Source organism: Gossypium hirsutum, chromosome A06, assembly GCF_007990345.1.
Source record: "Gossypium hirsutum isolate 1008001.06 chromosome A06, Gossypium_hirsutum_v2.1, whole genome shotgun sequence".
Classification (NCBI taxonomy): Eukaryota; Viridiplantae; Streptophyta; class Magnoliopsida; order Malvales; family Malvaceae; genus Gossypium; species Gossypium hirsutum.
The window spans coordinates 125,504,760-125,517,645 of NC_053429.1; the positions used below are offsets into that span (position 1 = coordinate 125,504,760).

The following is a 12,886-nucleotide window of genomic DNA, read 5'->3' on the forward strand; positions in this document are numbered from 1 at the left end:
ACTACTCATATTTTTTAAAATATCATAGCTAAGCCTACTTGTAGGAGAACTTCAGCTCAAGAGGCATCTTCTCATACTTCTAAGTAGCCTTGACAATCTTATCATTTTGCAGAAATAGAATTTGAAATATCAGAGATCAATAAGGGAGATTAAGCTTACTAAAATATTTATAAAAGTCAAAGATGAAATAAACTAAAATACAATGAAAATGTAAAAATTATATATATTGTACTATTTTATTAGAAAAATTATTTGGTACATTGTCAGGTTGACAAGTGTCCTATAAGATATAGTAAAATATTAAAAAAATATTTAAAAAAACGAAATACATGTCAATTTTTAAGACTATGTGTGAAATAAAAAAAATACACTATTAATGTACTAAATACTCACACATTTTATTATATATAATATTCTTATAGATTTTTTTTTATTCAAAAGATACATATTTTGAAGGTGAAACATGGTTGCGATACTCAGCCAAAGCCCACAGTGGGAAAATGTTCCTATATAATGCATAGTGTAGCATACAGTTCCTCATGAAAACTCCAGCTAGTCCCTGCCATTTTTCATTTGATCCAAAAATTAAATCATCACAAAAATATTATATATATACATATATATTTCCTAGTAATAGTATTATGAAAGTCTTTGTATTAAGAGTCAGATTATATTTTGTTCCAGTTACTCAAAAAATAGATAAATTAATTTCTATAGATTAGACCAAAGAACAAATTGTTCCTTTATTGTTAAAAGTTTTATCAATTTCTGCTGTTAAAAACTGACGTGGCTGATAAAATAACTAAACAATTACATGCCATGTATATTTCATTCTAACTTACAGGGACCAATTTTTAATAATAGAAATAGATGAAATTTATAACAGCAAGATCAGTTTATTCTTTGATCTAATATATAAAGACTAACTTACTTTTTTTTTTAATAACAAGGCAAAATATAATCTAACTCTTAATACAAAAGCATGGTTATCACTTTTATCCCATTTCCTTTCCCTTTTCTCTTAATGGTGTATACATAAAGAAACTTACCTGCTGGGGAAAATCACCATTTGGTAGCTGAGAATTTATCAACAACTTTGCAGCTCGATGCAAAGGAGTAGGATCCCTCTCAGCCTATTTAGTAACATATGGGTATATGTATAGTGATAAAGAAAATCAACGTAGCAATAAATTTAAGGTTAGAATATATATATAGTTTTGGAATAATGCCAAATTTCACCTTCAAACATTAATTTGTTAATGATGTTGACATGGTAGTTAATATTTATTTCATGTTGACATAATATCATTTATCTTATATGTCAGGCTAACAAATAATTTAAAATTTATAAAAATATTTGAAAAGATAAAAAAAATCTAAATTCAAAAAAGTATATAAAAAGTTCATTTTTTTTTAAATAGCATGGAGTATATGCGAATTGAATTGCAATGCTAGTTGTTATGTTTAAAAATTTAATATTTTAATCAATATTTTTGTTAAAAAAAATAATTCAACTGTTTTTGAAATATTGATGGTCAAATTCAACTTTTATTTTAAAAGATTGAGGCCAAATTTAATTAAAAAGATAATAATAATCAAATTAAAAATAATGTATAAGCCTTTCTTTATTTGGGCACATTAGGATTATAATATAAATTGACAATTGTAAGCAGAGCATACCTGACCACTAATAATTAAACCCATCAAAGCCTGTGCAGTATTTACCAAATTCGATTCTTTTCCTTCGATGGGTGTGTATACCTTTTATCAACAAGGATAAAAAAAGTATTTATATAATTAAATATATATGAAAGTAAAAATATATTGTTCGTCCCTATATTTTGACAAAATTTGAGGTTTTATCCCTATATTTAAAATGCTACAAATTAAATCTCAATTTTTTTTATTTAAAAATTTCAGTCTAGTTAAGTAAAAAAAATTCAGTCTAATAATTAAAATCACAAGTATTTTTTTGTCAAAATTTTTCAACTTAAAATTTTGATTAGTCTATCCTCAATGATGTGACATATGATCGACAGAAAATAAACATGTTAAATTAATAAATTTTGGCATAAATTGGCAACAACGATAATGATTGGACTAGGATTTTAAATTGTAAAAGTAAGAGGATAAAATCTCAAATTTTATACAAATACAGGGACTAATAGATAATTTCACCATATGAACAAAAAGGAAATTTATATTAAATATTAATTACCTTATTGGGACAAGAAAGGTGACTCTCTCCCCAACCACCATCTTCTCTTTGGGTTTTAAGCAAAAAATCAACTCCTTTCCTAATAGCCAAGCAATTTTCGAAGTTCTTCCCAGCAGCTGTAAGACCTGATAGTGCAAACCATGTCCCATAAATGAAGCAAATTCCCCAATTTCCATACCTACACACGCACACACAGATATATAGGAATTATATATCCATCCCATCAAATTTCATGTTTTGAAGAAATGCAAAGGCCTTATTAAGTCCTTACCAAGAACCATCAGGATATTGTATATCTTCAATGTACTTTGCAGCTTTTCTGATGGAAATTTCAATATCTTGTTCTCTACGCCCTGGGTACAATTTGTTGAAAAGAACTAGTGCCTGGATTGAAGCTGAAGAGCACTCCACATACCTGGAGTTTACAATTTCTTTTTCTTTTGTTTTCATTGATTTTAAAAATATATAAACGGGTTTCCAATTACATTGAATGGCTAATGAAATTAATTGGTAAAAAATACTTCTCCAGTCCCTCTCAATTTCGATATTGAGTAAATTGGTCTCTCTTAAAAAATCGGAGTAATTTAATCCCTATCAATTTTGAAAGTGAGCAATTAAAGATAATTAATCACAGCGTTAATATTTTTCATCAATTTTACATCAATTTTACTGATATAATAACAAATTTAGCTCTCATAATTTACACATTGTATCAATTTGATCATGATTTAACAAACTTAACTTGTGATCCTTTTTTGTAAATGTGTAAATATTGATACTAAATTTGTTGAATTTTTTAAAATTAAGATCAAATTAACAAAATATATAAATATCGATGGTTAAATTTTGTTATTATACCAATCAGATTTTTACATAATTGACTAAAGACATTAACACCGTGATTAGTTATCTTTAATTACTCACTTTCAAAATTGTAGAGATTAGATTACTCTAATTTTTTTTTTAAAAATTCAATTTGTTCAATATTAAAATTAAGAAAACTAAATGGCTCTTTTCACCAAATAAAAGGAAAAGAAAAAAGAATCTTACTCATACTCTTTGACTAGATCCTCAAGAAACTCAACTGGATTTAACCACTGAAAAGATAATTCAAGGTGAAGAATTGCTCTTAGTTAATTGGTAATAAATTTACATACACACATGCACCTGAGTAAAGACAAGTGCAAGCAGTGATGTTGGCCTCTTAAAAATGCTAACTCAGATATATATTTCTTAAAAATTTAATGAAATCACAAATTAATATAATAATAAATTTATATTCTAGTCTTTAAGATTTCATCATTTATTTTTTATCTCTAAAATAATTTTCTGCCTTCGACTTTCTAAAAAATTGGTACAAATATTAAATTAATTATTACCTCCCACCAGAATCCACCTCCTACTGGTTCCCAAGCTGAAAAACCTCCATTTTTGCTCTGCAATAATTTGTATCATAGAATATACTTAAGACCAAGATGTTTATCATATAAGGACAAATTAAAATAATTTGACATTAATATATCTTTATTATATGATATGATATGTACTAATTAATTATTGGTATTCAGCGGGTAGGTATGAGTTTTGGCCTCGAAAAATGATAAATTTACTATAAAAACTCTTTCAATTTTGTCAAATCATAAATTAATATGATGGTAAAATCATATTTTATCTTGCAAAATTTATTATTTATTTCTAGTTCTCTAAAATAATTTTCTAGTTCCGTCAGTATTTGGATTACAATCTATACCTGTAAAGATAGAAGAACATTGACAGCATCATAGACATGCTCTCTTTCCATTTTCTCACCTACCATTTCAGGTGCCATCATTGAAAAATATAGGCAACACTGCAAAAACAATTAACAGGCTTTTAAGCAATAATTTCCAATTGCAAATTTGTTTCAAAATCAAAATGCATTGTGTTTAATTGTAATTAAAACAAAATTACCTTTAAACTTTCTGCAGTACAATCAGAAACTTGCCATCCATGATCACGATCAGAGAACGTCCATAATCCTTTAGAAATGTGTCTAAATATTTTTTTAAAATCTCCTGGAGGATCATCCCTAACCTTAAAATTTTCAACCAAATCTTTCAACCATCAATTCTAAGTAGAAGGTTGGAGAAATTAAAATAGAGGTGAATAAGAAACCTAAACATTAAACCTGTGAGTTCTTTAAGAAACTATGCCCCTTCATCAATGTAGGTCCAATTTCATTAGATAAATTGCTAGCAAGCATAGCTTGGAGAACCAGACTAGCATCCCAAACTTGACTTCCAAAGCTCTGCAGGGTGAAATATTGAAAATATACAGTAAAAAGATCTCTATGATTTCTTTTAATTTTAATATTAAGTAAATTGATTCTTTTTAAAAAAAAATTCAAAATAAATTAAGTTTGATCAATTTCGAAAATGAACAACTAAGGATAATTAATCAAAACTTTAATATTTTTCGTCAATTGTACAAATATTCTATTGGTATAATAACAAATTTAGCCCGCAACATTTACACATCCTGACAACATTTTATGCCAAATATATAAATTTCGAGGGATAAATTTGTTATCATACCGATCAAAATTATGTACAATTGACAAGAAACATTGAAACCATGATTAATTATCTTTAGTTGCTCACTTTCAAAAATTGCTAAATTTTAAGAGTTAAAGTTGTCATTATACCAACAAAAATATGTACAATTAACAAAAACATTAATATTGTGATTAATTGTTCTTAATTGTTGATTCTCGAAATTAATAGGGACTAAATTACTTTAATTATTTTTAGAGAGAAATTAATTAAATATGGAAAGTTTATTTACAGTGTTTTTATAATTAGCAAACCTGCATCTTTATTCCATCTTCTCCAACCCAAACATAGTCATCAACCCTAGAAAGATGCTTCTTGAAGTGAATTCCATTTGGATCTTCAACCCAACAAGCTAGCATACATAAAGGCTGCCCAATGTATTATCAAATTTTAATTAGTTAAATAATTAACAATCACTATATATATATAAAATATTCAAAAATATTCAAAATCTATTCTAATTGAATTGGGTTACCTTTTCCACACATCCAATAGTAATATATTTACTGCTTTCGTCTTCATAATGAATGAGATCCATTGTTACTTTAAGAGCTTTTTCTCGTAACTTATTAAAGGGCCAACAATTAAGGAGAGGCTCTGAAAATATGTAAAGACTATCCCAAAGCAATATTTGAAGCCATGTATGAGGGTAATGAAGATCTTCCTGCATGCAATGTATACAACATTTTTTTCATTTACATTTTAACTATAAATATTGTATCAAACATTATGATTATAAATTTTACCTTTGCACATAAATGTCGCTTTGTACTCCAATCAATTTCATTATATGGTTCAATGTGGATTTCTTCTCTTAATTGTGAAATTAGAGGTGTGATTGGACCCACAAATTTTCTTCCATACAAATACGACATTGGCATGTACGTTAATCGGCAGTAACAAAACATCTTTGCTGCATTATAATATCATCGTCATTAATACGTATGATAAACTCGACGCATCTTATCTTGCGTTCTGATTTAATATCTAAATAATTAAATCTAAAATAAATCAATATTGAAATTATCCAAATTCTAAAATTTTAGTACTTAAAATAATCTAATCCAATTAAACAATATACAGTCAACAAGGGTAACCTCTAAATATTTTAGGACCGAAATTAAATTGTAATTTTTACGATAGTAATAATATAATTTTTAAAGGATTAAATTAAAATTTTATCATTTTTAAGGATACCAAAATATAATTTTACCTTTATTAATTTAAAATTTTAAAAATTTTAAAAGATGAAAATATTCCATTTGAATGGGGGCGGGGGCCCTGCCACCCCTAGATTTGTCCCCGACAGTCAATATATATTATACATATTTTGAATTAATCACAAACAAATAAATAATGTAAACCTGGATGAACGGGAAAATAAGCAGGAAAGAGCCAAAACTCCGGGGGCATTGGATGGCAGCCTGACCATTCATGAACACCCAGTATCTACAACCAAACTAAATAGAAATATATATTGTTGGAGAATAAAACGTGAGAAAGATAGAATAATATGTAGGAAAGTTGCTCTCTTATTAATGAATTCTGAATGAGTAAAAAAACAAAGAATAAATGCCTATATTTATAGGCTTACATGAAAACTAAGTTAAGATAAAAATAGCTAACAAATTATTTAGTCAAACTAGAAAATCTGAAACTACCAAGATACTACCAAGATTTTCTAAACATCCCACCAATATTATTTTGAATTATTCTCAACACTCCCCCTTAATTCAAAGTTGCAGACACCAAGTAAACTTCTAAAATAGCAAAACTTCTCTTTTGATAATGCTTTTGTTAACATATCTGCCAGCTGCTCTTCAGTGTTGCAATATTCCAAAGATATCTCCTCTTTTGCTACCAAATCTCGAATGAAATGATAACGAATATCTATGTGCTTTGTTCTACTATGAAATGTTGGATTCTTTGTCATAGAGATAGTGGATTTGTTGTCACAAAATATGGTAGTTGCACATTTCTGTTCTTGTTGGAGATCGGTTAACATTCTCCTTAGCCAAATGGCTTGACAAGCTGTTGCAGTTGCTGCTACATATTCAGCCTCTGAGGTTGACAATGCTGTTGTAGCTTGCTTCTTAGAACTCCATGTGATCGCCCCAGAACCTAGAGTAAAAACAAATGCTGATACACTTCTTCTATCATCTAGAGAACTTGCCCAATCACTTGCTGTGAACCCACACAATCTGAAATCTAAAGTTTTTGAGTACCATATGCCATACTCCGAAGTTCCAGCAATGTATCGCAAGACTCGTTTTGCTGCTCCATAATGAACCTTTGAAGGTTGCTGCATAAACCTGGAAATAACACCAACAGGAAATGCAATATCGGGTCTAGTGTGAGTCAAATAGATTAAACCTCCAACCAAGCTTCTAAACCTCCTTGCATCTACCATTTCTTCTCCATCCTCTTGCTGCAATTTTTCATTGATATTCATGGGTGTAGCTGCAGGCTTGCAATTAAGCATACTAAATTTACTGAGAAGATCCTTGGCATATTTCCTTTGTGAGATAAAAATTCCATCATCAGCTTGATGAATTTCAAGACCGAGGAAATAATGCAATAAACCCATATCGGACATCTCAAATTCATTCATCATTTGAGACTTAAATTCATCAACAAGTAAGTTAGAGGAACTAGTATAAATGATATCATCAACGTAAAGACAAACAATGATGAAATCATTTTTACCTTCCTTTTTCACGTACAAGGTGGGCTCGTTCTCACTTCTCATGTACCCTTTCTTCTGAAAATACCCATCGATCTTGTTGTACCATGCTCGAGGGGCCTGCTTCAATCCGTACAATGCCTTTTTCAGCTTGTAAACTTTTGTTTCATTTCCCTTCTCTATGAAACCTTCTGGTTGTGTTACGTAAACTTCCTCTTGTAGATCTCCATTGAGGAACGCTGATTTGGCATCAAACTGGTAAACAGGCCATTGCAATTGTGCAGCTATTGCTAGAACAAGCCTCACCGTTTCGAACCGAGCTACTGGAGAGAAAGTTTCTTCGAAATCAATACCATATTGCTGTGCATAACCTTTCGCTACAAGACGAGCTTTGTGCTTTTGAATGCTTCCATCTGCACCGAATTTTGTCTTGAACACCCACTTCAAACCAATTGCATTTTTATCTTCCGGCAAGTCGACCATCTCCCAAGTTCTATTCTTTTCGATGGATTGTATCTCCTCCATCATTGCCTTTTTCCATTCTTCCTTATCAGCAACTTCTTCATAATACTGAGGATCTGAAACGGCTAGGGCAAATTGGCAGGATGCATAAGTGTCATCAGCATATTTCAGATTTGGCTTTTTGACCCTTGTTGATCTCCTTAGTGGAATTGGCTCGTCAGAAGATTCTTTAAGTGTTGTAGATATTGCTGGTGCAGGCTCCTCCTTTTTATCTATAGAATCTTTGATGGGAAAAGAAATCTCCTGTTGTACCTGTTCTACACTCATATCCCAGCTTGCATTTTCATCAAACACTACATCTCTTCTACTTGTAAATTTTCCACTATGAGGGTTATACAATCTATATGCTTTGGATTGAGTACAATAACCAATGAAAATGCATTTTTCAGACTTTTCATCAAGCTTTTTACGAGCATGAGAATTTAATAAAGCGTATGCAACACACCCAAAAATTCTTAAATGACTTACATTAGGTTTCCTACCACACCAAGCTTCATATGGAGTTTTATTCATGACAGCCCTTGTTGGTGAGAGATTCAGTAGATAGACAGATGTTGCCACAGCTTCCGCCCAAAACTGATTTGAGAGTCCCTTCGCTTGTAACATGCTTCTTGCCATCTCCACAACCGTTCGGTTCTTCCGCTCAGCGACACCGTTCTGCTCAGGAGTGTAAGGAATTGTTAACTCCCTATGGATGCCACTGTCCTCACAAAACATATTAAACTCTTTGGACATGAACTCTCCACCTCGATCTGTGCGAAGAACTTTGATATGGCAGCCACTTTGATTCTCCACCATAACCTTGAATTTCTGGAACTTTTCAAAAGTTTCTGACTTGTTTTCCAAAAAATACACCCAGCTCATGCGACTATAATCATCAGTAAACAGCAAGAAGTAACGGCTCCCACCCAAGGACTCGGTTTGCATAGGACCACATAGATCAGCATGAATTAATTCTAAACATTCAGTAGCTCTCCATGCTTTTCCAACAGGAAATGGCTTCCTAGTTTGCTTTCCATAAATGCACCCCTCACATAAATCAAGAGAGACAATTTTCGGTAGTCCAAGAACCATACCTTTATCACTCAGTAATTTCAGGCCTTTAATATTGAGATGACCATACCTCAAATGCCATAGCTTCGAGTCATCCTTTGTACTTGCAGCAAGAACAAAGTTCTCCATGTTTGAAACATCCAACGGAAACATCTTGTTTGGTGTCATGTTGACATGGACTCGTTTGCCTGATTTTTTGTTTTTGATGATACATGCACCATCATCAAATACGACAGCATATCCACCAGCCATTAGTTGTCCAACACTCAATAAATTGTATCCTAAATCAGGAACAAACTGAACATTGTCCAACATTTTTCCTTCTCCATGGCTATTAACGATTTTCACTGTGCCTTTTCCTTCAACTTGCATCTCCCTTTTGTTTCCAAGTTGCACCTTTAGCTTTTGTGACTCGTCGAGCTCCTTGAATAAGGATTTGGTACCCGTCATGTGATTCGAACAACCGCTGTCCACAAACCACCAATCACTTGACTTATGGTTAGTATCAATACAAGCCATAAAAAGCTTGTTTTCTTCCTCACTTTCTGATGCAAAATTCATTTTTTGATCTTTATACCAACAATCAGCTTTTACATGCCCATATCTATTGCAATGGTAACATTGAATGCCATTTTTTGTGTTACCTTGCTCATTCGATTGCCTTTGTCCATCATACCTTCCTTTGCCTCTGCTTCTGCCATAGCCACCGCTACGACCTCTACGAAATCCTCCTCTTCCTCGTCCTCTATTTGTTGAACGGTTATTGTCACCTTTCACTTGAAATGCCTTCTCTTCACTATTCTCTTCACTCCTTTCTGCTGATCTATTGATTCTCGCCTCATGAGATTGAAGAGATCCCATCAGTTCATCAACGGAAAGAACTGACAGATCTTTGGACTCTTCTATAGCAGCCACAACATGATCAAATTTTGTCGTTAAGCTTCGCAAGACTTTTGCTACAATTGTCTCGTCTGAAATTTTCTCACCATAGGAGCGCAATTGACCGACTATTGTCCTTGTTCGTGACAAAAAATCAGCAATTGATTCACCATTCTTCATCATTAAGGTCTCAAAATCACGTCGTAGTGATTGTAATTTCACTACTATGACTCTTGAATCACCTTGATATTCTTTCTGCAAGATTGACCATGCTTCATTCGATGTGGTTGCTGCTGCAATTCGAGAGAAAATAGAGTCATGAACTGCTTGCTGGATAATGAACAATGCCTTAGCATCATTTTTCCTGACTTCTTTCAACCTCCTATCTTCTTCTTCATCAGGTTCAAGTATGTCAACGAACCCGTACTCCACCAAGTCCCATAGCTCTTGCGATTTGAGCAATGTCCTCACCTTGATGCTCCACCACTCATATTTCTCACCATTGAAAATGAGTATGAGTGGTTGAGAGGAAGAAAAACCAGCTGATGCCATTCCAAAAACACTCACTCTTTTCTCTCGTGTTTCCCAAAGACCCTAATGGACCCAAACCTCACTTTCACTCAATTGCCTAAAGGATCCAACCTGGCTCCGATGCCAAAATTGTTGGAGAATAAAACGTGAGAAAGATAGAATAATATGTAGGAAAGTTGCTCTCTTATTAATGAATTCTGAATGAGTAAAAAAACAAAGAATAAATGCCTATATTTATAGGCTTACATGAAAACTAAGTTAAGATAAAAATAGCTAACAAATTATTTAGTCAAACTAGAAAATCTGAAACTACCAAGATACTACCAAGATTTTCTAAACATCCCACCAATATTATTTTGAATTATTCTCAACATATATATATAAAGAATTAAGTTTGATGGTAAATATTGTTGTAAAAGAAGAAAGATGACATACCGAAAGCCAAGTCTTCCCCCAAGAAGAAATAGTAGTGACACCCCCACGATCAAGAATCCATTTTCGGCCTCTCTCACAAGCATTATTGAGGCCACCATCAGGTCCTACTCCCAATAAACGCATACAAATGTAGTTGAGAGCTGTGCAAAACATGGTGCTGTGACCCCCTATGTATAATCCCCATCCTCCATCCTCATTCTGCCATTCAAATCCAAGTTTTAATATTTATTAATACTAGTCCACCGTTTAATGCATATACACCAAACCATATGTTATATATACTCAAATGAAGAACAAAGACACCCTTTGTTTACTTAGAAAAAACAAGATCAAATTTATAACCTGATGACAATAAATGTAACGGAGAATTTCATTGCGATGTTCTGCAGAGAAAATAGTATTGAGATGTCCTGTGATATATAATGACATGACCTGCAAAGATTAGGATAAGATTTGCATAAAAATTTGTGATTTTATGCAAGGAAAATTAGAAATAATATATATAATATGAATAAAGGGAAAGGAATAAGAGGACTGACCAAAGGAGGAAAATAAAACATGGGGCCAGCATTCTCAGCTGGCCAGTGGCCATGTATTGATTGTAGAGCTGAAAATAAGTGCGCACTTCTCTTCACTGCTGCAGTTGTAGCTTCATATGTCACTTCTTCACCATCCTCTATCTTCGATTGGGGAATGGTTTGTTTCATCTTTTTTTCTCTTAGAAACTGCATTCAACATACATGATTTAGCTATAACGAGTCTTTCTAGGTATTTTTCATCCAATTTTTAGTATGTGAATTGATTGAGAAGATGAAAAGAAAGAGACATTTTACTATTATATATATCATAATTTCTACAACTGATTTTTTTAATCAATTTATCTCAAGTATTCTTAGGATTTCTCAAAACCTAATCCCTAAGTTTAGACCAACAAATCCAGATGTATTTTCTATTAGATATTAACTTATAATTAGTGTTCAATATAAATCTATACAAGTAATTATTTGGTAAATTAGAGATAAGATTAAAATTTTGTTATGTGTCTTTAAGTTGTACTTAAAAAAAGTAAATAAATAGATTAAACATGTGATAAAGTCTCAACCCCACATGAAAAATTAAAAATTTTCATCACCTGCGTATCAAATAATTACCCAATACTATAAAATTGATTATATCTATAAAAATATATAAGTTAAGAAAAGCATTAAATATTGTCTTAGTTAGAAAAATAGATTAATGTCTATCTATATACCTTCATATAAAAGGAAGGTCAAGAGGAACTTCCTCTTGTCCTTTGTTGACAAGTGGCACACCCAACATGAAGTTCTTTTCTAATATTTTAGTTAAATAGTTGAATTTTAGTTTTATATTATAATTTTTGTACTTTAATTTGTAACATAATTTGATGATATTATTTTTATAATATTATTAGTTAGTTTAAATAATTAATATTTTAATTTTTATTAAAATATTACGTTATTATATATCATTTAAATATTCTAGAAGTATTAGAGAATGAAATGTGATTTCTTTTTCCTTCTAGGTTTGCATTCCTTTTCTTTTACAATAAAAAACAATAGTCAAATTTTAATTTTGACTCACAAATTATACTAAAACTCGAGATTTAGTTTATATATTTTAATTTTTAACATAATTTGGTCCATCTATTTTTATAATGTCACTAGTTAGCCTAAATAGTTAAAACTATTAACTATTTCAATCAAAATACTGCCATCATTTTTTTTCTTAAAAACACAAGTCCAACAAAAAAAATATTTTATCATAATGAGTTTGAATAGATATTTTTAAGAAAAATCCTAATCAGTATTTATAAAAAAAATTTAATGGTAGAAACAACTGAACCTCAAATTTTAAATTTAAAAAGTAAAAATGTAAAAAATATATAAAAATTTAAAATAAAATATATTTTAAACTTTAATTTTTTATTTTATAAATTGATATAAATAAATAATC

The 12,886-nt window shown here is 31.0% G+C and overlaps 1 protein-coding gene across 2 annotated transcripts; it reads right to left on the reverse strand.

Moving 5' to 3' along the window:
• Positions 1-211: 211 nt before the first annotated feature.
• On the reverse strand, positions 212-11,643 carry LOC107934637 (lupeol synthase). 2 transcript variants are annotated; one of them, XM_016867112.2, is made up of 17 exons: positions 11,452-11,643; positions 11,255-11,344; positions 10,913-11,110; positions 6,174-6,258; positions 5,556-5,722; positions 5,285-5,473; positions 5,064-5,177; positions 4,386-4,505; positions 4,169-4,291; positions 3,969-4,067; positions 3,598-3,654; positions 3,269-3,315; positions 2,490-2,633; positions 2,219-2,396; positions 1,681-1,761; positions 1,050-1,133; positions 212-559 (listed from the first exon to the last, which is right to left on the reverse strand). In XM_016867112.2, exons 1-17 carry the CDS (start codon positions 11,641-11,643, stop codon positions 431-433), a joined length of 2,097 nt encoding a protein of 698 aa, XP_016722601.2. In that variant the 3' UTR covers positions 212-430. The 2 variants fall into 2 exon arrangements, with proteins under 2 accessions (XP_016722601.2, XP_040972181.1); XM_041116247.1 differs by lacking the exon at positions 11,452-11,643 and having other exon boundaries at positions 11,255-11,356.
• Between the last annotated feature and the right edge of the window lie 1,243 nt (positions 11,644-12,886).

What these genes read in the sequence shown, in the direction of transcription:
- LOC107934637 (XM_016867112.2), bottom strand. Translation starts at nt 11,643, where the DNA reads ATGCAGTTTCTAAGAGAAAAAAAGATGAAACAAACCATTCCCCAATCG. An exon ending in GTACTGCAGAAAGTTTAAAG is followed by an intron (nt 4,068 to 4,168) that starts GTAATTTTGTTT and finishes TTGTTTTTGCAG; the next exon opens with TGTTGCCTATATTTTTCAAT. An exon ending in ATGTTCTTCTATCTTTACAG is followed by an intron (nt 3,655 to 3,968) that starts GTATAGATTGTA and finishes AAATTATTGCAG; the next exon opens with AGCAAAAATGGAGGTTTTTC.